Source organism: Kluyveromyces lactis (genome assembly GCF_000002515.2).
Source record: "Kluyveromyces lactis strain NRRL Y-1140 chromosome C complete sequence".
NCBI lineage: Eukaryota > Fungi > Ascomycota > Saccharomycetes > Saccharomycetales > Saccharomycetaceae > Kluyveromyces > Kluyveromyces lactis.
In genome coordinates, this window is record NC_006039.1 from 1059596 (window position 1) to 1079658 (window position 20063).

Consider the following 20063-nt stretch of genomic DNA (forward strand, 5'->3'; position numbering starts at 1 on the left):
ACGATCCTAGCGCTAGGTGTCGACATTCTCTGCATCTAGACGACAAGAAGCGAAAACAAACATCCACTTGTGCTTCACATGACAGTTGAAGCTCCACACATGACGAGAGTTTACGGATATACGTCCGTATTGAGACGCAAATATATATCACGTGACCACTAGATGTTACTTTAATAAATATGAACATTTGGAATTTACTTAACATTAACATTCAAAGCAAGAGAAAATACGTGGAGAAGAAGAGAGGAAAGAAAGAACGACAATCAAGTCTAGAAGCAATTGTGATAGATATACCCATTAGTGAATAAGGTATTGAGTTGCTAGGAATATTAAAATCCCCTGATTTTTGAATCGTCCTTTTTTTTGTCTGGCTTGTCTTCTTTTAGCAATTGAAGTTCTTCATATTTTAAGGTTTGATGGTTGAAGCATCTCCTTTTTTTGCATTGTAAACATACCCTTAAGCGAATATCAACTAACAGCGTTTTGGTATCAAATATTTCTTTGTTCAATATCGAAATTTGTTGCTTTGCATTTGTACTGATAAAAATACCATTCTAAGAGTTTCATCAATATGTCTTCTGAAGATTCTTTTAACAAACCCATTATACCTACGTCAGGATCTGCCAGATCTGTTATGCATAGACCAACGCCACCTCCAATTCCGATGGAACTATCACATCCTCCTCTACCCACTATCAGAACGACAGATGATTTATCTAACCTCTCAGAAATGAAGCCATTTGGGAAGCCGAATCCTCCTGTTTTAACTAAAGCATTAACAGACGTTGACAATTTTATCTCTTTGGATCCGAAGTATTTGAACAGAAGAAACGACTCTCTGTCTTCAGTCGAAACAATTGATTCCACGCGAGATGATAACATTTCAATACCTAAGGAATTACCCATTAGCGAATCAATGCAGCGTAGGCAGAAGGAATGGGCAGATCGTGGTGCTGCAATGATAGTGAAGGATGTTCCGGATAAGCAAACAGGGAAAATCACAAAGCAAGTCATCAAAAAGGGGATTAATGATTTCAAATTTGGAGAAACGTTAGGTGATGGATCTTATTCAACAGTGCTGCTTGCAACTTCAATTGAAAGTAATAAAAAATATGCGGTCAAAATTTTGAATAAAGAATACCTCATCAAACAGAAAAAGGTAAAATACGTTAATATTGAAAAGAATACCTTGCAGAGGTTGAAGAATACCAAAGGAATCATCTCTTTATATTTTACCTTCCAGGATGAATCCTCTCTATACTTTTTGTTGGAATATGCACCAAATGGCGATTTATTATCTCTTATGAGAAAGCATGGTTCAGTCAATGAAAAATGTACACAGTACTATGCAGCACAAATAATCGATGCATTAGGTTTCATGCATGACAAGGGAGTTATACATAGAGACTTGAAACCAGAAAATATCTTGTTAGACGTTGATATGAAAGTCAAGTTAACTGATTTTGGTACTGCAAGGCTTCTAGATAGTACTTCGGAGGATGACCTTAAGTACGATCTGTTGACAAGATCTAACTCCTTTGTTGGCACAGCAGAATATGTATCACCAGAATTGTTGAATGATAACTACGTTGATTTTAGGTGTGACATTTGGGCATTTGGTTGCATTCTTTTCCAAATGATAGCCGGGAAACCGCCATTTAAGGCGAACAATGAATATTTGACATTCCAGAAGGTAATGAAAGTTCAATTTGCTTTTACCGCTGGCTTCCCAATGACTGTGAGAGATTTGGTGAAAAATATTCTAATTAAAAACCCAGAAAGAAGATTGCTGATCAATCAAATTAAAGCTCACCAGTTTTTCGCCGATGTAAACTTCGGTAACGGCTCAGTTTGGGATAAAGACCCCCCAGAACTTGGTCCATACAAGGTTTCCGCCCGTGCTTTGCAATCCTCGGTACCGAAGGTGGCCTCGTCTCCGGCTATTAATCCAATTCATGAACCTGTTCGACAAAGCTCAGTATCACCGAAGATAACCCCTAAAAACACGACAACAGCACAAAGGCCAAATGGTGACACGACATCCACCACAACAAAACGTGAGTTAGACCCTAGAACACAGCGGATTTTGAATAATGTTAAAAAAGAAATTTCTCAGCGGAACCACAGACGGGCTGCCCTTAAACCATCACAACAATACTCCGGCTCTCCAAGCCAAGGTGATATCACTCCTAATCCTGCAACAGCAGCAGCAGCAGCTCTTCAGCAAATTAAGCAACCATTAAATGAAACGACAGCAAAATCTTCAACTTCTTCTGCGGGTTCTGGAAGAAGTCAAAGGAAACCTAGTGGCTCCAACCGCAGTGCAAGTACAAATTCATCATCATCCAAGTCTGCTCCTCCTTCATCGTCTTCTAATATCAGAAAAATATCGTCCGATTTATCTCCAATGAGTAAATTAGATATAATGTGGTCGTACTACTTAAAAAATATACAAGAACGTGTGATAAAGATGGGGGAGATCAATGTTACCACGCTCAAAAACCAAAGTCTTGAAGCGAAGATTAGCAAGTCAAAGCTCTCCCTCTTAGATGCAGACGGAAGGGTGCAGAAAAAAAATACTCTACTGACTCAAGTTGTTAGAGGAGGCGGAAATGTAACTGGCTTTCGTCAAGAGAACTCAAACTTGGTTGAGCATGACTTTTATAGTGAGTATCTGATTGATCCTGAAAATGTTGAAGCGAGCTATCGTAAGCAATCTGGCGCAGATGAGGCTTCGCATGAGGGTATGTCAAAATTGAAACATTTCTTTTCAAAGGCACCTGATGCACCTGCAGAATTTATCGCACAATCAGAATATATTAAAAGAATGTGTGTAATAACGACATTCGGAAGGTGCCTTTTATTTGCTAGAAAAAACAAAATTAATCAAAATTCAAACCTTTTCTATGATCTAGAATATGAGATAGATTTGTCACAGTTAGGTGTTCGCATAAAGGAGGTTGTACCAGAGAAGAAGACAAGTTCGAAAGATATCTTCGTTGTACAGACGCCATTCAAAACATTTGTATTTCAAACGGACGAATCAGATACCCTGGTATGGTTGCATTCCCTAACTTCAGCGATTAAAAGCAAAAATGAAAGATTCACTAATAATGAAACATCAATCAATCCCATTGCTAACAAAGCGGCATTACTAGCTGAGCAGGAAGCCGAAACACAACTTAATGGGTATAAAACTACAAAAACTCCTTTCCTCACTAAAAGAAGGTCCAGTTTTACCTCACAGAGACAAAAACAAAACAATAACGGGAAGCTGGGTACAAGACCAATATCAAGTGGATCTAGAATGCTTTCCCGGAGCGAGCAAATCTTTAGAACAAACAAATGATCAAAATTCTAGTAAGAGTCATAGCTCAATGCTCTAGAGAAGTTTGATGGGCACTTTCTAAATGTACGGTACTCTGAACTGCATTTGCTGATTGAAATTACAATGGATATCTGTATACGTTTATATATTGAAAAAGTACTAGAATTATTTAGAAAGAAACCTCCCAGATGGCCTCTGGGCCTAGTTCGTCATACTTCTCCCTTGTGACATAGAATGAATTGTTAGAATGCCCAAACACTTGCTTTGTTAAGATCTGGGCGCCTAAGAAGGTAATATCAGCGAAACCAATCTTCTTCCATTCCGAGAAATATTCAGGGAACTTTGGTGTCATGATGGTAGTTGGTGGCTGCACATATTCAATCTGATTTAAGATTGGAGCAGTGGAAACCTTCCCAATTTTCTTCTGTTTAGAATCTAATTTAGCCGCAGCATCCACCTCTCTTTTATACAGTTCCTCTTCTGGTTCACTAACTATATGGTCTTTTAGCAGCTGTGATAGAAGAGCTTCCCTGAACCCTTTTATATGTGATGTCCCTCCAACAATAATGACATTTTCCCACATTGCTTTAAGCTTGGTTATGTCATCAATCTGGCTCATTGCTTGTCCTACAGCTTTCGAGACATCCTTCAACAGATCTTCATAGCCTGTGAATCTCTGCCTGCTTACAGTAATACGATTACCATCAGTATCAAAGAAGTCATTTGTCTCTAATTTGCTGTTGTCCAGTTTTTCTTTGTTTTTGTTTCGTTCGCGCTCTTCTAGAATTTCTCGAGTATCACGCCCACTAGTAACAATTGTAGCCACATCTAAAGTACCTTCTTCGTCATCTTCGTTGTCGATAGCGTATTGATCCATGATATCTTGGGACAAAATTTCGTATATATCCGACCTTTTTAAATCCTCAATTTGGGACTCGGTGAGATTTGGTAAAGCTCTCTGTAGATTCTTATTTATCGAGTTTCCACCGGAAGTAATCTGTCTTATGAAGCAGGTTAAGGGTGTATAGTCCATAATTGGTACAACATCGGTGTGAAACTTGCCAATATCGATGATCAAACAATTTTGCAAAGAGCCATAGGCAAATGAATTAGCTAACGAGCTAGGTAATATAACAAAATGCTTCAATTTCATTGCTTCAAAAGCTGTTCTGCAAAGTAGTTCTTGTTGGAATTGAGTCCAAGAGTAATGCGAAATTAACAAAAATGGAATATTAGAAAGAGCTGTATCCCAAGCGATTGGACTATCGTCACTCTCCTGTTTTAACACAGATTTATAGATCAACTTTAGAAAATATTGGAACGCATCAATATCGACAATGCTTCCCTTCACAATGGGACAGATAACAACATCAGTAACAGAGGATGTAAAGTTACCATTTGCATCTCTGTAAACTTTTGTTGGAATAGAAATCGAAGGCGGCTGCAAAGTATCTTCTCCAATACCAAATTGAACCAAAGTCCTATTGGATCCTGGATATATTATCTGGACAAAAGTACCACATGTAGTAATGTGAGTGGATCGGTTAGTAAAGTTATCTTAGTAGTTTAAATAACTAATGTTTTCGGAATAATGAACAATCTGGATACCGCACATACGAAGTAACTGTCTTGTCTTAATGGTGCCATTTTTGCTAAATGGTTTCTAACAATACAACAAAGTGCTCGATTTATCGTAACAATACGAGTTACAGTTGCTAGGTCAATGACGAGACTTTTCCTATCCAAGTAGCTAATTCAAAGTATAAACTTGTTTATCTTCTATTACTTTTTGAATTTTTCAAATAATGAAAACAGTTATCTAGCTAACATTAGCCTACTCAATGATGAATATGACACGCGAAACATTGAAATTAGTTCTATGACACGCAAAAGACCATACGGAAAAGAGATTGATACATAATGGAACAGTCTATCAGGAGCATAGACGGTTCTAGATCTTTGAGCAATGTTGGCGCTTCACTTATAGATCGTGAATCGATCAATCAGAGAGCACTACAATTATTACAGAGAAACAGAAGAAGACGTTTGTTGTTAAATAGAAGTGAAGACAAAGCAAGATACATCCAGCCCGAGCGTTCTGCTAGCAGCCAGCAGATTCACCCTCCAGAGCATCATATCAGCGCACATGAAAGAATAACAAAGGCTCGGGGAACTAGATATAAACCTACTGACCTAGCTTTGGCAGAAATAAGGAAATATCAAAGATCCACAGATTTGCTTATATCCAGAATGCCCTTTGCGAGGCTAGTGAAAGAGGTAACAGATCAATTCACTACCGAGAGCGAACCTCTTCGATGGCAATCCATGGCAATTATGGCTCTTCAAGAAGCAAGTGAAGCCTACTTAGTCGGTTTATTAGAGCATACAAATCTATTGGCACTTCATGCTAAAAGAATTACAATTATGAGAAAGGACATGCAACTAGCTAGAAGGATACGAGGTCAATTTATTTGAAGCAATCCTTCCTATCATTTAAAGTACAGATTTATCTGCTCAGCTTCAATTTGCTAATAGTTTGATGTCTATTGGAAGAGCAGAAATTATATATAAGTATAGAACTTTATATTGGTTACATATGGTTACAAATTCATTATTTAACGGGTGAAAATGGTCAGAAAGGAAAGCGTCCAAGGTGAAAGTGATGTACATCAATTTATTACTTTCACGTAATTCATTGGTACCAGACCATGCTGTTTGTTACCTTGATATACCTCACCCACATACCAGTCATCATTTATGCATTCGACTAACAGCAGGATATCACCAGAATTGAAAAGTAGTATGTTATTTTCATTGGGTTCAGTGTACGAATACATCGCTTTGACATATTTTACGACTGGATTTTTCATGGAATCAACGATGGGTAGATTCAATTGTTCACCATCAATAGTCACACGTTTACAACGCATTATATTCAAAGAGTTGCTGAAAGGCAACACTGTTCTGCTCACAGTTAAGTTGCTAGAAGCACCAGAGCTCGTTCTTGATGTCATCGGACGATCATTCATTTCCAAGATTTCTAATGCTGTTTCGACATCCGATGCGATGGATTTTCTACGATTTGCAGTTGGTGGCTTCAGAGAGTTGTTATTGTCGTTGTCAGAAGTATCCGTATCCATTGTGGGCGAATACATTGATGAAGGTCTAGATTTTCTTCTATTGCGTGAATTCCAAGATTTAGCAAACCTTTGAGAGTCATCGACACTTGAGGCCATGGATGAGAGAGAAGTCGACATGGAATCATAACTTGCCTTATTTTTCCTATGAGTAAAGTCCGTTGGATTTGAAGAAGTCTCTTCTGAAGATTCTGATAATGTTGCTCCATGTCCTGGCTTTGTAACCACTTCTAAATAGTTTTCAACGGAATGCGGAGCAGAGTTATCATTTAGGACCTTCGATTCTATGGAATTAACAAGGGCAGCATCAGTTTTTGGAGTTGGCAACCCTTTATCGACACTTAATGCATTTATTGAATTGAGCCTGGTGTTCTTCAGCTGGGTTGATAGTCTTTTTATATTTTGAACATACCTATCATTCTTTGTTAAATCCAACGCCTTGTGAGAACTCTTCGGACGGATCACATTAGATGGGTTAGAGTTAGCACTTGAGTTGTGCGTTGAAACTGAGTTAGAGTTTTTCAACTTGATTCTTCCAGTACCATGGTGGTAAGAAAAGTGCGATATTTCAAGTTCAGGTGTGAAGCTGGAAAGTTTTTGTTTTAATTGTTCCATCAAAGAGAGTTCCAGTTCCGAAGGCTGGGTTGTAAAATCAGCGTATTGTTGTAGTAATTCCCTAGAGACCTGGATTCTTTGTGTTTCTAAACTTTGCAATTCTCCACTAATATGTCTCCATTCCTCAAACCAATGTGCTCTAGCAGCTTTACATTCATGATGTAAGACGGTTTTCCTACGGTGTGATTCTTCCACTATCGAAGACCATTTTTCCAATTCTCTCGCATTTTCTTTCCTTTGGTATTCGCCCAAGGCAGTTTCTTTGTTGAGCTGATACTCTCTCAGTTTATTCTCAGCACTGAGTAATTCTTGATCTATAGATTTCAAGGCTTTCTTCTTTTCATCTTTCAACTTCCTTAAGTTTTCCACGTTTCCCGTTATCGTTGACCATCTGGCTCTATATTGCTTTAAGAAATCACTCATCGTACCGACATTTTCCCTGTTGAGCCTCTCATATGCCTTAGAATGACCATTGGCTATTGTCTGCTGGGAGGATTGGAAATATTTTAAGGATTCAGACATATTATTGTAGTCCGCATATCGTTCGAGATTGTTCATTATTCTTGCACTGAGTGCTCCTAATCTTCTTGCATAATCCATCTCCAACTCACTTCTCTTAGTGAAACAATCGAGCAATAACTCACAGGTGCATATACCTCTTCCAACATGCTGAAGAAGAACGGTAACACCTTGATCGTCTTCGTCCCAGAAACTTTCTTGATAGTTGTATATTTGAGTCATTCAATCGATAGCTTTCCTTGCTAATACCTACTCTTTGTTATGCCCTCAACTTCCCTTCAATTGTAGATTGTTGAATGACAAAACAGATACCGTACATCTAACTTCAATCCTTGTGAATTGTTAACATACACCGAACAAAGTTTGGTGAGAGAGCCAGAACCATCCATCTCTACAACTGAATACAATCACTGTGATAGTGCTGTTCGATGATGTTTACATTATTCCTGATTGGGGAATAAGTTCAATCACGTGACTTATATTTTTGTTTGTTTATTGCAAAGCAAGTAATAATACCAAAAAGGGAAATTATGCTTAATTCTGTACCTCTATCATTTTTGTCTGTACCGGCCGTACAAGAACATGAAAAGAGAAAGCGAGGATAAATAGGAGAGCCTAAAATCCCCATAATCTCTGACGATTACCCTGGTATATGGACAGCACCGTCTAATGACTTGAGAGTCCAATTAAATTCCTGAATTAACCCATCGCAAAACTCTCTATGTCTCCTTTGTGATATGCTTTAGCTCCGCACGGGATTGCAATGAAATAATTAGCAAAAACGTCGTGAGTATTTTCTTCCTGCTAAGAACCATCAAAGAAGGTTCACAGAAAACAACGTACAAACTGTATATCAGGGTAACCAGCCGAGTTTTCCCCTGTTTTCATTACGACATTGTTCCCAAATTGAGACTATTTCTCTGCAACACAGTACATACAATGATACAATTCGTAATAGCAATCGTCCCCTTAAAAACGGCAAACAAAGATGACAACCAAGGCACCAGCTCAACAGCAAGGGTTCCAACTACACTGAGGGTATAAGTTTCTGCGGTACCTCAGCTTGGTTCCTTCCTTTTTTATTCTCAATTATTCTGGCCAGTTTTTTTTCGCCAGGAGTCCCTAAAAAGTCACTCTAGCCAATTTTTTTTTCTTTTAAGTTTATTTACTTTGCAATATCAAGAAATTATATATCCTTAATTATAGGGTTTCTAATCAACAATTCACTTTAGCATATATTCGCTTCGTTGCTTTATTATAAAACAAACGTGAATTCAAGTGTATTTCGTTCGTAATTACAAGTAAAGGTTTATCATAGTTACGTTTACTCCCACTAGAAAGAAGAGTTAATACTAAACTTCTCAAAAAACGGGCAAAGGATAAGCAAATTACTGATATCGAAATCAGAACGTGAACCAAGTCCTATTGTGTTTTACAAATTTGAGAGGAACATAAACCAAAAAACTACACTACTTGGTCGCTCAATTGTACGAGTCTAAGGAACACTTTCGCTTTTTACTTTGAATTATTAGTAGCTAAGAAAATACCCAGATATATTACCAGAAACAGAATGTCTTTAGTTTCTGCGGTAACTGGCGACGAATCCAGGGATACTAATGGTGCAGAACAAAGTTCTGTTTACCAGAGTGCCGGTAAACCATTATCCAAGGAGGCTCTATACAGAGCAAAATTGAAGTACGGTGTGTTCCAGTCTCCAGCTCAGTCTCTGAAGGCCGGCGTGGTTAATGGTAAGGATGCTTCAGATACTGCTGCCAATTTGGCAACGAGCAACAAGACCACCATCGAAGCCTACAAAAGGTTATTGAATCCAAATGCTTCGAAGGCAGCTAATGCGGTCATTACTCCAAAGAAAACTGACCAATCCAGACCAGCCAGTGCTGTAGTTTCGTCTGCTGCGTCTTCTGCTGCAATTGCTGCTCCCAAGGCTGCTAGGTCTAGGACCTCTAGTACAGCAAGTACTACTGTAACCTATGTCAATTCCAGTTCTTCTTCGCCATTGCACTCTAAGACACCAAAGATGGATATTACTAAAGTTTTGGCGGGTGCTGAAAGAAACGCTGCTGAAAGTGTTCATCAACGTACTAATCCAGAAAAGGTTTCTTATGTGAGAGGTATCACTGATCGTTCTGTGGGCAAAGCTGCTGATGCAAGTTTCTCTCTAACTTCTGATATTGTATCTAATTTACCTACCAAAAAGGAGTACATCCAATCCGCTGAAAAGGAATCTCATGCAGCTGAATGGGCACAGAAAGCTGTTGCTGCATTGAAGGATTTCAACCCGGATGATGTCACCGACAAGAACTGGAGAGAGAGGGAAGAAGAAAGGAAAAGGCTTATCAAGAACTTGACTTCAGAAACAGTCCTAACCAAAGCTAAACTGAACGCTCAACAACGTTTGGATACCATTGATCGTGAGACTTCTCAAAGGGCTATCTTTAGAAACGCGGAGTATAACAGGGCTGCTGCTAGTGTCGCTCAGGAAAATTTAAGAAAGACTCGTTCTTCTGCTTCTGCTACTGCCAATAAAGTAAATTTGGGCGGTGGTTTATGGCTAGCTCCTGATGATATCGATAATATTGCGAAGGGTCTCATTGCACCAGTGCTTGATGAAGTTGACCAAAGAACCGGCGCTCAACGTGCAATGGACATTGATATCCAAAAAAGAAGCGTGGATTACCAACAGCAATACGAAGAATGGGTCAATATTCAAACTGAAAAGCAAAACAATGATTCTTTGCTACAGGCTAAAGCTTTCGAAAATCATCAGAAGGAAACTGCTGATATCGAAGCTACTTTGGCCAAAAAGTTCCAGAATCTTTGTACGCAGAAGGACAGTGAGGTCGCTAAATTAAAAGAGGCACTCGAAGCTAAGAAGGCGGAACTTGCTAAATTAAAAGAGGATAATGAAGAAGAGCTAAAGAGAGAGGATGAAATGATTACAACAGAATGTGCCGACTTACAAAAAAGCAATGAAAATGAACTTGAACAGGCTAAGAAAGACCAGGAAGAGTTACTGGTTCCATTCAAAAATGACCTCGCTGCTGCAGAAGACCATCACACGGAGTTACAGGATCAAAAGGGTAAAATTGAAGAAAATATCCAGGAGCTTCGTGATTCAATTGAAAAACATAAATCTCATGTAGAAGAATTAAATGCTCAAATTGAAACACAGCAACAGCAACTGGAAACAGAGACTGAAGCTTTAAATCTCCAGTCTGAAAGCCATCAACAGTTGAAAGATGGTATCGAAACCAATTATGTCATAATGGCCGAAAAAGCAAAGGAAGAAGCCAAGGTTTCCAGTGAAGAAGCAAGGGTCAAGCAATTGGAAGTAGATGCGATAATTAACGAACGTCAAACTGAACTATCAAACACCGAAATTGAAGTAAAGAGGGAAAAACTTAAATTAATTGACGCTATGAAAGAAGTTGCTGAAGTAAAGAATGAGGATAAAATTGACGAAGAAAAGGCCAAGGCTTTCCTGGGAACAACATCTGGAGAATTCCTTGCTAGCCAAAAAAAAGTTGAGCCAGCAACTAAATTGCAATCTGACCCAAAGTTATCAGAACCTTCTTCAAAAAGTACCAAAATTGAAGGTGTTACTGGAAATGTTAAAGCGGATGTCCCTGCCTCTCCACCTGCTCACAAAAAGCATTCAATTGGAGGATTAACCTCTCCATTGAAATCAAAGAAAAAATCTGATAAGGACCAGAAAGGATCTTCTATCAAGAAATTTTTTGGTTTGAAGCCATCTGATCAAAATAAGAATACAAAGACCACGCAACCAACTCCTCTTAAAAGTTCCCCAAAGCCTTCTAATAAACCAGTAACGGCAACTGTCACAACCGAAAAGAAGGAAAATGTTGAACCGAAATCTACAGCAACAGAAACCAAACCTTCACTGGAACCATCATTTAGTGGCTTTAGTCAAGGCTCCGTTCATAATAAAGTCGAACAGTCAGATGCTTCTGAAGTAGAAGGTGGAAAAGAAGAGCCTACTTCCAAGGACAACAGAAAGTCCTTGTTCAAAGAAGTATTTTGATTTGAGCTGTGAACATGGTCTGCTCACATTTTTTTATACTATTGAACTCTAAAACCAATTCATCACGTATATCAAAAAGTTCTTTTTATTGATTGATCTTTTAATTACAGTGTCAGAATGATTCAACTCTTCATAATTTGAAGCCATTTCAAAGTAACAAACCGTTATGTATCACTATGAACTTTATTTTTTTCTCTATCTCATAACACTTTTTAAAATTCCCAGAAGCCTGGTAATTTATTCTGTTCTGTTTATTCTATCTATAATATACTCTATTTTTTGTAAAGTTCTAACTAGTATTATCATTATGCTATATTTCAGAATATCCTTCCGAGTAGTTTATATTTACAACTTCATTAATAATTTCTTGAGAAACTAAGTGAGTTATAGTGCGTTCAACTGATTGTACTTGTAATAGTTCAAATTCTCCGTAATTGTGATTTGATGGAAATACTTGGACTGGGTATATCTTCCGCCAATATACCAGTCAACAGAGACAATAATGAAATATAATCCGAACCAAAATGCCAATAGCCATTCAAAACAGGCAGTCGTTGATCTATCTTCTAAGCATGCAAAACAAATAGCCCAAACGAAAGCAGCTATTACCCAAAATGCCTTTAGTAAGCCACTGATAGTATACTTGTTCCAAACATGGCCGTGCCATTCATTCCACCTTGTGTCTTTGCCGATATCTTCACTACTTGTAAGAGGATGGACGACAGCGTAGTGTCTGCCCATTGTCATATATTGTGCGACATGACAAATTACACTCAATCCGACAAATGCACAGAATATACCCACCATGGAACTGTGCACCCTAGGATACGTGTTTGTTGAGAAGATAGTGCACATAAGCAAAGCCAATTCACCTATACTTCCTAGTACGAATGAGGCCCATACTAGATTCCGTTCATGTTTGGTAAAAAATGGAGGCATGACATATTTCTTCTGAATTAAAGCTTCGATGTAGTTCGATTCCATTATAGAGCTATCGTTAGATTTTTCTAAGTCATCATGATAAGTATACGGTAACTTGAAAGGCCAATGACCAGATCTTTGAAAATACTCTAGAGCAACCATGATTACGTATCCTAGACCTTGCCATGCCGCACAAGAAATAAACAACGGTTTTAAATTGGTCGCACCAATATGGGATATATAAACCGGGAACTGGTCTGTATGCATGAACCAATAAATGGGATGACCTTGTCCTGCCCAACATGCCAACATCGCAATTAGCATCCCATACCATGGAATGAAAGCTATCCAGGGAAAGATAAACCAGTAGTTACCTGGACGTGGAAACATATTAGTATAGTCTTGCGGTTTACGTTTATACCTGTATCAAATCCAATCCTTATGAGAATGTCTACCAGTGATATTCTTTAAAGGAATGAGCTATGTTGACCTTGTCCCGTCAAATTCGGCTGGTATAATATACTCATTCTTTTCCTTATATATCTAAAACCCGACTTCCACGAATAAAAAACAATATAAACTATATTTGACATATTTATATATATATGCTTTTATATGGCATGGCTTGTGTATGGCACTGCAGTGATGCTGTCACTGATGCCTTAAATTACAACTTGCTATTCACTGAATGTAACTGTCAATCGGCTCGATGATACACTAGCTTGAGACACCCTGCGCGATTTCTGGGCGCTTTGTTGCGATATTTGCTCCAGTAAAAAAAAAAGGTTTTCTTTCGATGCTTTACTAATAGGTTTCGAGGCTTAAGAGCAAGGATGGATAACGTAATGGATGATATCTAATTTTCCACTCCGAGTAGGCAGAGCCTTCTAAGCCATTGATACCCTTGAATAGCAGACGTGACCGGTGTCCTTGAATCAGTACGTATTATGTAGTTTAGTTTATACTTTCAGCTTGGAAATATCGTAAGCCTCATCCGAATCAGCCTAGCGCTTCTTCGTTGATCTGCAGAAAGTTACCTTGGCATTGCAGAGACTTTCTTTATGTCATTTCAAATTTCTTCTTAGAGTTACAAGAGGAAATATGAATTTGACCAAAAAGTCAACAAACCGGTTTGACAGAAAGGATTTGGATTTGGAAGTGTAAATAGTGACGGTTACAGGTAACAGGACGCGGTGTCCGTTGTTATAAATATTACAGTAAACAAGGAAAAGGACGCAATTAGTCTGTGCCAATTAGCTAACACTAGGTTTCCTGTTTTACATCATGGATGCAGTGAATATTGAACAAATAGATCAAGAGATCACGTTAAATTTACAATCAATCGATTCAGACCTCTCGTACTGTTTCAACAAGATAACAAAGGATATAATACCGTACGTGACGCGATATGGACAGACTTGTGAAGATATCACGAATTCTAGTTCGTGGCTGAAAGAAATGTTTCAGCAGAGTGCTAATGTTCAGTTGGTGACGGATCAGGCTGTGGAATCTGCGGGTCAGGTTTTGGAGCCCCGGACTTCCTTATTTCCAGAGGTAGAAAACGAAACTGATGAGTTCCATACAGTCGATCAATACCCTGCTTTATCTCAAACCGGAGTAAGTTCCGCTGGTGCCCCCACCACGAAAACAGGAGGATCGGTAAAACAGGATCAATTTCAAGATCAGGATACCGATGAGTTGACTCAGGATAGTGCAATGGAAAAACAGAGGAAGAAGAGAAAAGTTTCGTTACAAATTCACCAACATTTCAATTCGTCGTCATCTTCTAATTCTTCAATGGAGAATGATATCTCTGCAAACAGTTCCCCAATAAAGACGATCCCCCCGGAAACAGAAACTGGGACAGAAACACATAACAAAATCCAGGGCGAATTGGCCAAGCCGGGAACCGTTATTCATTTTAACAGCAAACGCGATTGAAGCTCTGTCTTAGCCTTCCCCCACTCACTTCTATATCATAGTGTGTGAGGTATACATTGTTACTCAGGGTTCCAGATCCTATGACCTGAACGAACAATCACGTGATATAATACTTTCCTTTTTAGTTTCATGCTTCTATAGCTTCGTTTTCAATCGGATTTCTACATGGTGAATTTGACATTCTGATTATGTGCGATGCAGAGACTAAGTGAGTATTCATATACGATACAAGATACGCCACAAAACTACCATGGGTAACGTGATGAGTGCAAGTTTCGCTACAGAGTGTACACCTTTGAAGGGTAAGTACGATAAATGTTTTAACGACTGGTACAGCGAGAAATTTTTGAAAGGTGAGTCAATTGAAAACGAATGCCAAACCGAATGGTACGAATATATGGAATGTGTCCAAGCTAGCTTGGTGAAACAAGGCATAAAACCAGCTCTAGATGAAGCACGTAAGGAAGCACCATTCGAGAATGACGGAAAACCTGTAGAGCCTTGAATTGCGGACCAAAGAAACGCATACATACCTGCGCCATTCGCTATGATGAATCTAAGTATAAAATAAATTAAAATGGGTTTCATTTGAAACCTCTGTAAATAGAGAATACAATACAATACCTAGCGCGTATTTTTGACCACAGTAGGGTTAACATTACCAGGAGTTTCGACTGAAGTTGTACCACCGCTACGTGATTATACCTTAATCCTTTCTCCACCGTAAGTCAGGGCAACGTTCGTCCTTTGTGATATCTGCTGTGCAACTCTCTTAATTGGGGTAGCCTTCAGAGACACCTACATAATTCTGCATATAATAATTCAAACATATCACCTAAATAACTAAAGCACAAGAAGGTCCAGTATAATGACTGCTGTCATATTCTTGTAGAACTTCGTGCCAGCTCCATCTCACTGTTTCTATCTCCTCATTGCAGTACTAGAATAGAATATTCTGATTACCCTCCCTCCTTTTTTACCCTATTGCCACCAATAGAAAAATTGAAATAAGAACATTTTCGATAAAAGTAAAATTTGATTTCGAAAGATCTGGGAAAATAGGAAACAAATATTGTTAAGTTAGATAGCTTAATACTCCAGAGAAAGAGTTCAAGGATTGAAACGGCGTTTAAGAGTTCCATTTTTGTAACGATACCTATCTCGCGTGCTTTTCTTGTTGCGAGCAGATACTAAAATTGTACTTTTTTTGGAAAGAAATTATACTCAACATTTTCCAATAAAGCATTATAAAAAATTTGCATACTTGCTTAAACTTCTAAGATTAACAACAAGCAATCAGAACTACTTCAAGAGAACTACTACTACTCACGCAATCCAATTACAGATTATTACAATAACGATCGCCTTCCCTCTTTTGCTAGCAATAATTTAGGTTCGCACAGTTTTTATCAATAGAAATAATCCCGGATGTCACAATTTAAGAGAAACGCCAGTTCGAAGAAACTGGACTCTGAGACTAAATATAAGCTTGAGACGCTATCAGAATTGTTCCCAGATTGGACAAATGATGATTTAATTGATTTAGTCCGTGAATATGATGATCTAGAAACCATAGTTGATAAGATAACTACTGGAGCAGTGACAAAATGGGACGAAGTGAAGAAACCATCTAAAAAGGAAAAGCCTGCATCGCATATAGAACACCAATCTCATAGTTCTCATCAACAGCTGCAACAACAAGCCGCATCACACCTGGACCCTGAAGATTCTCCTTCTCTAATAAATCAACATCATTCGCATCAAAGACAATCTAGATCCACCTCTAAGTTCAGTAATAACAGCGCCAATGGCAAATCAGTGCAACAAAGACAGCAACACCAGTCAAATAATAAAGATAACAAGAAGCAGCCTTCAAAGGATAGTTTGAAGCCTGCTCCATTACCATCTAAATCTAACGCTGGTAATAACGCGGGGTCTTGGGCCGCCGTATTGGCAGAAAAGAAAAAGGCTCATGAAAAGAAGATTGACCATACAAAGTCGTCTAATACAATTGCACATGAATCTACTAATGAACAATCTGAATCTAATGAACATACCGAACCAACTGAAGTTGAAGTTGCACCTGCCCAGCCTGTTGACTCTGCACCAGAATCTGTCAGCCATCAACATGCGCCAGAATCTGAATCAATCGCCACCACAAACGGTGATTCTAAGCCAAAGAGTTGGGCTGACATTGCAAGCGCAAAGAGCAGACAAAGACAACTACAGCAACAGAACAAGAAGCAACAACAGCAACAAAAATCTAAGCCATTGGACAACTTTGATGCTTTGAAGGAAGAAGTTGATCAGTTGTCTTCTGAGCAAACGGAGAATGGAAACCACGCTATTTCTCAAGAACCAGAACAACAGCAACAACCATATGCTCAACAGTCTACATTTGAGGAACCTGCCCAACAAGAGGAAGAAGTCGTAGCGGAAACTACCGAACAACAACAATCACAGCAGCCACAACAGGAAGAGCCTGCTCAACCAGAAGTTTCTCAAGTTCAAGAAACTGCCCCTGTATCTTTGCCAGAGGAAACCAATGCTGCTAATGGTGTCTCTAACATCCAGTTCGGTTCTGAAGACAAGGCTGCTCAACAAACTCTTGCATCTCAAAACTATTACCAACAACAACCAAACCAACAATATGCTCCACAACAAGTCCCACAATCTGCAGCAGCTGCAGCAGCAGCTCAAGCTCAAGCTCAACAATACTACATGTACCAAAACCAATTTGGTTACTCGTACCCAGGTATGTTCGATAACCAATCTTACTTGGGCTACGGCCAACAATTTGGTGCCCCACAAGTTCCTCAAGGCCAAGTTCAACCAGGTCAACAAGCACAACCAGGCCAGCAACCAGCTGCTGGTTCTCCAAACGCTCAACAAGGTCAAACAGCTTCAGCTTATGGTGCCCCATCTGGTACTGGTTATCAATCTCAAGAGGTTCCACAGCAATCCCCAGCTCAGCAACATGTCCAACCTCAACAATACAGCGGTTACGGTATGCCATACATGTACTACCAACAATCTTTCCCATACGGTCAACCACAATATGGCATGGCTGGTCAATACCCATACCAAATGCCAAAGGCTGGATACAACTACTACCCACCTCAGCCCCAATCTCAACAACAAGGTGGTCAAGCCCAAGGCTCAACTCAATCCCAAGTTGAAGAGGAACAAGCTAATGGTCAACAAGGTGGTGCCAATGCTAATGCTGCCAATGCATCTCAACAGTACCAGCAATACTATCAATATCAACAAGCTCAAACTCAACCACAACAACAAGCTCAGCAAGGTATGCCTTACGGTTATTCCTCGTATGACTACTCCTCTCAAACTTCAAGAGGTTTCTACTAAAAGGTATAAACTTCTTCAAGAGATATTATTGTAAGCTGCAATGATTTCATACTTATTATATTTGGGACCCCGGGCGATTCTAAGATGTTGGCTCACGTGATTTGTTGATACTACATGAATACCAACAAGGCTTTCATTTATTATTTACATCGGAATGTTTAGATTCGTAAATAGTTTTCCTTAACATTAAAGAAAAATTCAAAACCGTTTACATGGCAAATGTCCGATACGTAATAAGACTGTTAGAATATACCCACTTCAGTTTCAAATTTTTGTAGGCAAGCTGGTAAACTGTACTCAATGAAGCAAAACCTTGTTTCCATTGTGAGTGGAGCAACCAGAGGAATAGGGTCCAAGATCCGAGATGAGCTGTTACTAAGCGGATATTCGGTTATATATATTGGTAGTAACGACGACTCCGTTGTCAAAAACCAACCACGCATCAAATTGAACCATGGTCAATTTGCTAAAGGTATATCGATCAATTTTAAGGGCTGGCCAACATGGGTTGATACCACTTGGAGCCAGTTCATTTGTCGAAATGGCAAGATAGAGACTAAAATCGAATCGAACGATCTAATGGCTGGCTTTGATAAGAAACAGTACCGACTTGATCTCTTGGTAAATTGTGCCGGAATTACGCAAACTACAGCCGCTATCAAGGCTAATACCAACGAGATGGCTGACATTATGAATGTCAACTTCATGAGTTCGGTGAGTCTTACACAATTGGCATTGAAACAGATGATACGAAATACTAAGCTACACGGGCACCGAGGAAAGATCGTTAATATAGCATCAGTACTGGGAGATTCAAGCAGTAACATAATAGTACCGGGTACGGCCATGTACAGTGCATCCAAGGCTGCAATGATCCAATATAACCGCGTCCTATCGGAAGAATTGAAACGATTGAGCATTGACGTCCAGACCATATCACCGGGGCTTGTCGAAAGTACAGATATGATCAAGACATTAGACCCAGAAATACAACAGAAACTGCGAGAAAAGTTACCGAACGGTGAATTGACGTCTGTAAACGGGATAATAGCTGCGATGGGGCTTAAAAACCTAGCATAAACTGAATATAAATGCGAGTGTAGCAGTTTACGAGCCTATATAAAGGGAAATGCATGCAGTTAGCCAATTCACGTGATGCTTGAATTTATTGTGTGGTGTACGGATAATTGCTTTTTCCCACTTCTACAGCTCATCGCCGTGATTTTTTCTTTTACAGAAGCGAAGTGAAAAATTTTTTTTTCTTTTTGTTCAAGGTTTTCCTGTTCAAAGGAAGGTTTATATAAAGGATGGAAATTCGATGCACATGATGAACATTGGATATCAAGATAAAATTAATTCTTTTCATTGTTTAGAGGTATTTCTTCTTGGTTTTAAATTACATTTTAGTGCATGATGTTATTTATTTCCTTTGAATATTTATTCTTTGTAATGATTGTTTTGTAATCTTTTTGGATAGTTGATTTAATTTAGTTTTAGTTTAGTTTAGCTTTATCTTACATCCCGTGAAGAGAACATCAATCGATCCCTGATACAATAGCAACATGATCATTTACACTGATATTATCTCTGGTGACGAACTATTGTCCGATGCCTACGACTTGAAGTTGGTTGACGGTGTCATTTACGAAGCTGACTGTGACATGGTCAAGGTTGGTGGTGACAACATCGATATCGGTGCCAACCCATCTGCTGAAGACGGTGGTGACGACGTCGAAGATGGTACTGAATTGGTCAACAATGTTGTTCACTCTTTCCGTTTGCAACAAACTGCTTTCGACAAGAAATCTTTCTTGACTTACATCAAGGGTTACATGAAGGAAATCAAGGGTAGATTGCAAGAATCTAACCCAGACGAAGTTAGCGTTTTCGAAAAAGGTGCTCAAGCTTACGTCAAGAAGGTTATCGGTTCTTTCAAGGACTGGGAATTCTTCACTGGTGAATCCATGGACCCAGATGGAATGTTGGTCTTGTTGAACTACCGTGAAGATGGTACCACTCCATTCGTCGCTATCTGGAAGCACGGTGTCAAGGCTGAAAAGATCTAAACAGCTTAAGGAGAATTTTATTCCACTTCCTCGCAATGCCATTTATTTCTTTATTCATCTAATATCGTATCATATATGTATATACAAATAATAATACAATATCCGAA

At 38.9% G+C, this 20063-nt stretch overlaps 11 protein-coding genes across 11 annotated transcripts; 8 read left to right on the top strand and 3 right to left on the bottom strand.

Annotated features, from left to right (window-relative positions):
* Window positions 1–571: 571 nt before the first annotated feature.
* Window positions 572–3349, top strand: PKH1 (serine/threonine protein kinase PKH1; the record flags this gene model as incomplete). Its single annotated transcript, XM_452755.1, has 1 exon — window positions 572–3349. The coding sequence occupies one exon, from the start codon at window positions 572–574 to the stop codon at window positions 3347–3349; it is 2778 nt and encodes a 925-aa protein (XP_452755.1).
* Window positions 3350–3497: 148 nt separating this feature from the next.
* Window positions 3498–4975, bottom strand: ARP9 (Arp9p; the record flags this gene model as incomplete). The annotated part of the gene is made up of 2 exons (XM_452756.1): window positions 3498–4832; window positions 4946–4975. The coding sequence occupies 2 exons, from the start codon at window positions 4973–4975 to the stop codon at window positions 3498–3500; spliced, it is 1365 nt and encodes a 454-aa protein (XP_452756.1).
* Window positions 4976–5248: 273 nt separating this feature from the next.
* On the top strand, window positions 5249–5803 carry CSE4 (centromeric DNA-binding histone H3-like protein CSE4; the record flags this gene model as incomplete). The annotated part of the gene is made up of 1 exon (XM_452757.1): window positions 5249–5803. One exon carries the CDS (start codon window positions 5249–5251, stop codon window positions 5801–5803), a length of 555 nt encoding a protein of 184 aa, XP_452757.1.
* A 194-nt stretch (window positions 5804–5997) lies between these two features.
* HOF1 (formin-binding protein HOF1) lies at window positions 5998–7821 on the bottom strand (the record flags this gene model as incomplete). The annotated part of the gene is made up of 1 exon (XM_452758.1): window positions 5998–7821. One exon carries the CDS (start codon window positions 7819–7821, stop codon window positions 5998–6000), a length of 1824 nt encoding a protein of 607 aa, XP_452758.1.
* A 1348-nt stretch (window positions 7822–9169) lies between these two features.
* On the top strand, window positions 9170–11662 carry LPX2 (Lpx2p; the record flags this gene model as incomplete). The annotated part of the gene is made up of 1 exon (XM_452759.1): window positions 9170–11662. The coding sequence occupies one exon, from the start codon at window positions 9170–9172 to the stop codon at window positions 11660–11662; it is 2493 nt and encodes an 830-aa protein (XP_452759.1).
* Window positions 11663–12046: 384 nt separating this feature from the next.
* SFK1 (Sfk1p) lies at window positions 12047–12973 on the bottom strand (the record flags this gene model as incomplete). Its single annotated transcript, XM_452760.1, has 1 exon — window positions 12047–12973. One exon carries the CDS (start codon window positions 12971–12973, stop codon window positions 12047–12049), a length of 927 nt encoding a protein of 308 aa, XP_452760.1.
* An 894-nt stretch (window positions 12974–13867) lies between these two features.
* Window positions 13868–14524, top strand: ASK1 (Ask1p; the record flags this gene model as incomplete). Its single annotated transcript, XM_452761.1, has 1 exon — window positions 13868–14524. One exon carries the CDS (start codon window positions 13868–13870, stop codon window positions 14522–14524), a length of 657 nt encoding a protein of 218 aa, XP_452761.1.
* Window positions 14525–14774: 250 nt separating this feature from the next.
* Window positions 14775–15029, top strand: MDM35 (Mdm35p; the record flags this gene model as incomplete). The annotated part of the gene is made up of 1 exon (XM_452763.1): window positions 14775–15029. One exon carries the CDS (start codon window positions 14775–14777, stop codon window positions 15027–15029), a length of 255 nt encoding a protein of 84 aa, XP_452763.1.
* Window positions 15030–15952: 923 nt separating this feature from the next.
* On the top strand, window positions 15953–17890 carry DEF1 (DNA damage-responsive RNA polymerase-degradation factor DEF1; the record flags this gene model as incomplete). Its single annotated transcript, XM_452764.1, has 1 exon — window positions 15953–17890. The coding sequence occupies one exon, from the start codon at window positions 15953–15955 to the stop codon at window positions 17888–17890; it is 1938 nt and encodes a 645-aa protein (XP_452764.1).
* Window positions 17891–18190: 300 nt separating this feature from the next.
* On the top strand, window positions 18191–18970 carry OAR1 (3-oxoacyl-[acyl-carrier-protein] reductase (NADPH); the record flags this gene model as incomplete). The annotated part of the gene is made up of 1 exon (XM_452765.1): window positions 18191–18970. One exon carries the CDS (start codon window positions 18191–18193, stop codon window positions 18968–18970), a length of 780 nt encoding a protein of 259 aa, XP_452765.1.
* Window positions 18971–19452: 482 nt separating this feature from the next.
* TMA19 (Tma19p) lies at window positions 19453–19956 on the top strand (the record flags this gene model as incomplete). Its single annotated transcript, XM_452766.1, has 1 exon — window positions 19453–19956. One exon carries the CDS (start codon window positions 19453–19455, stop codon window positions 19954–19956), a length of 504 nt encoding a protein of 167 aa, XP_452766.1.
* Window positions 19957–20063: the final 107 nt, after the last annotated feature.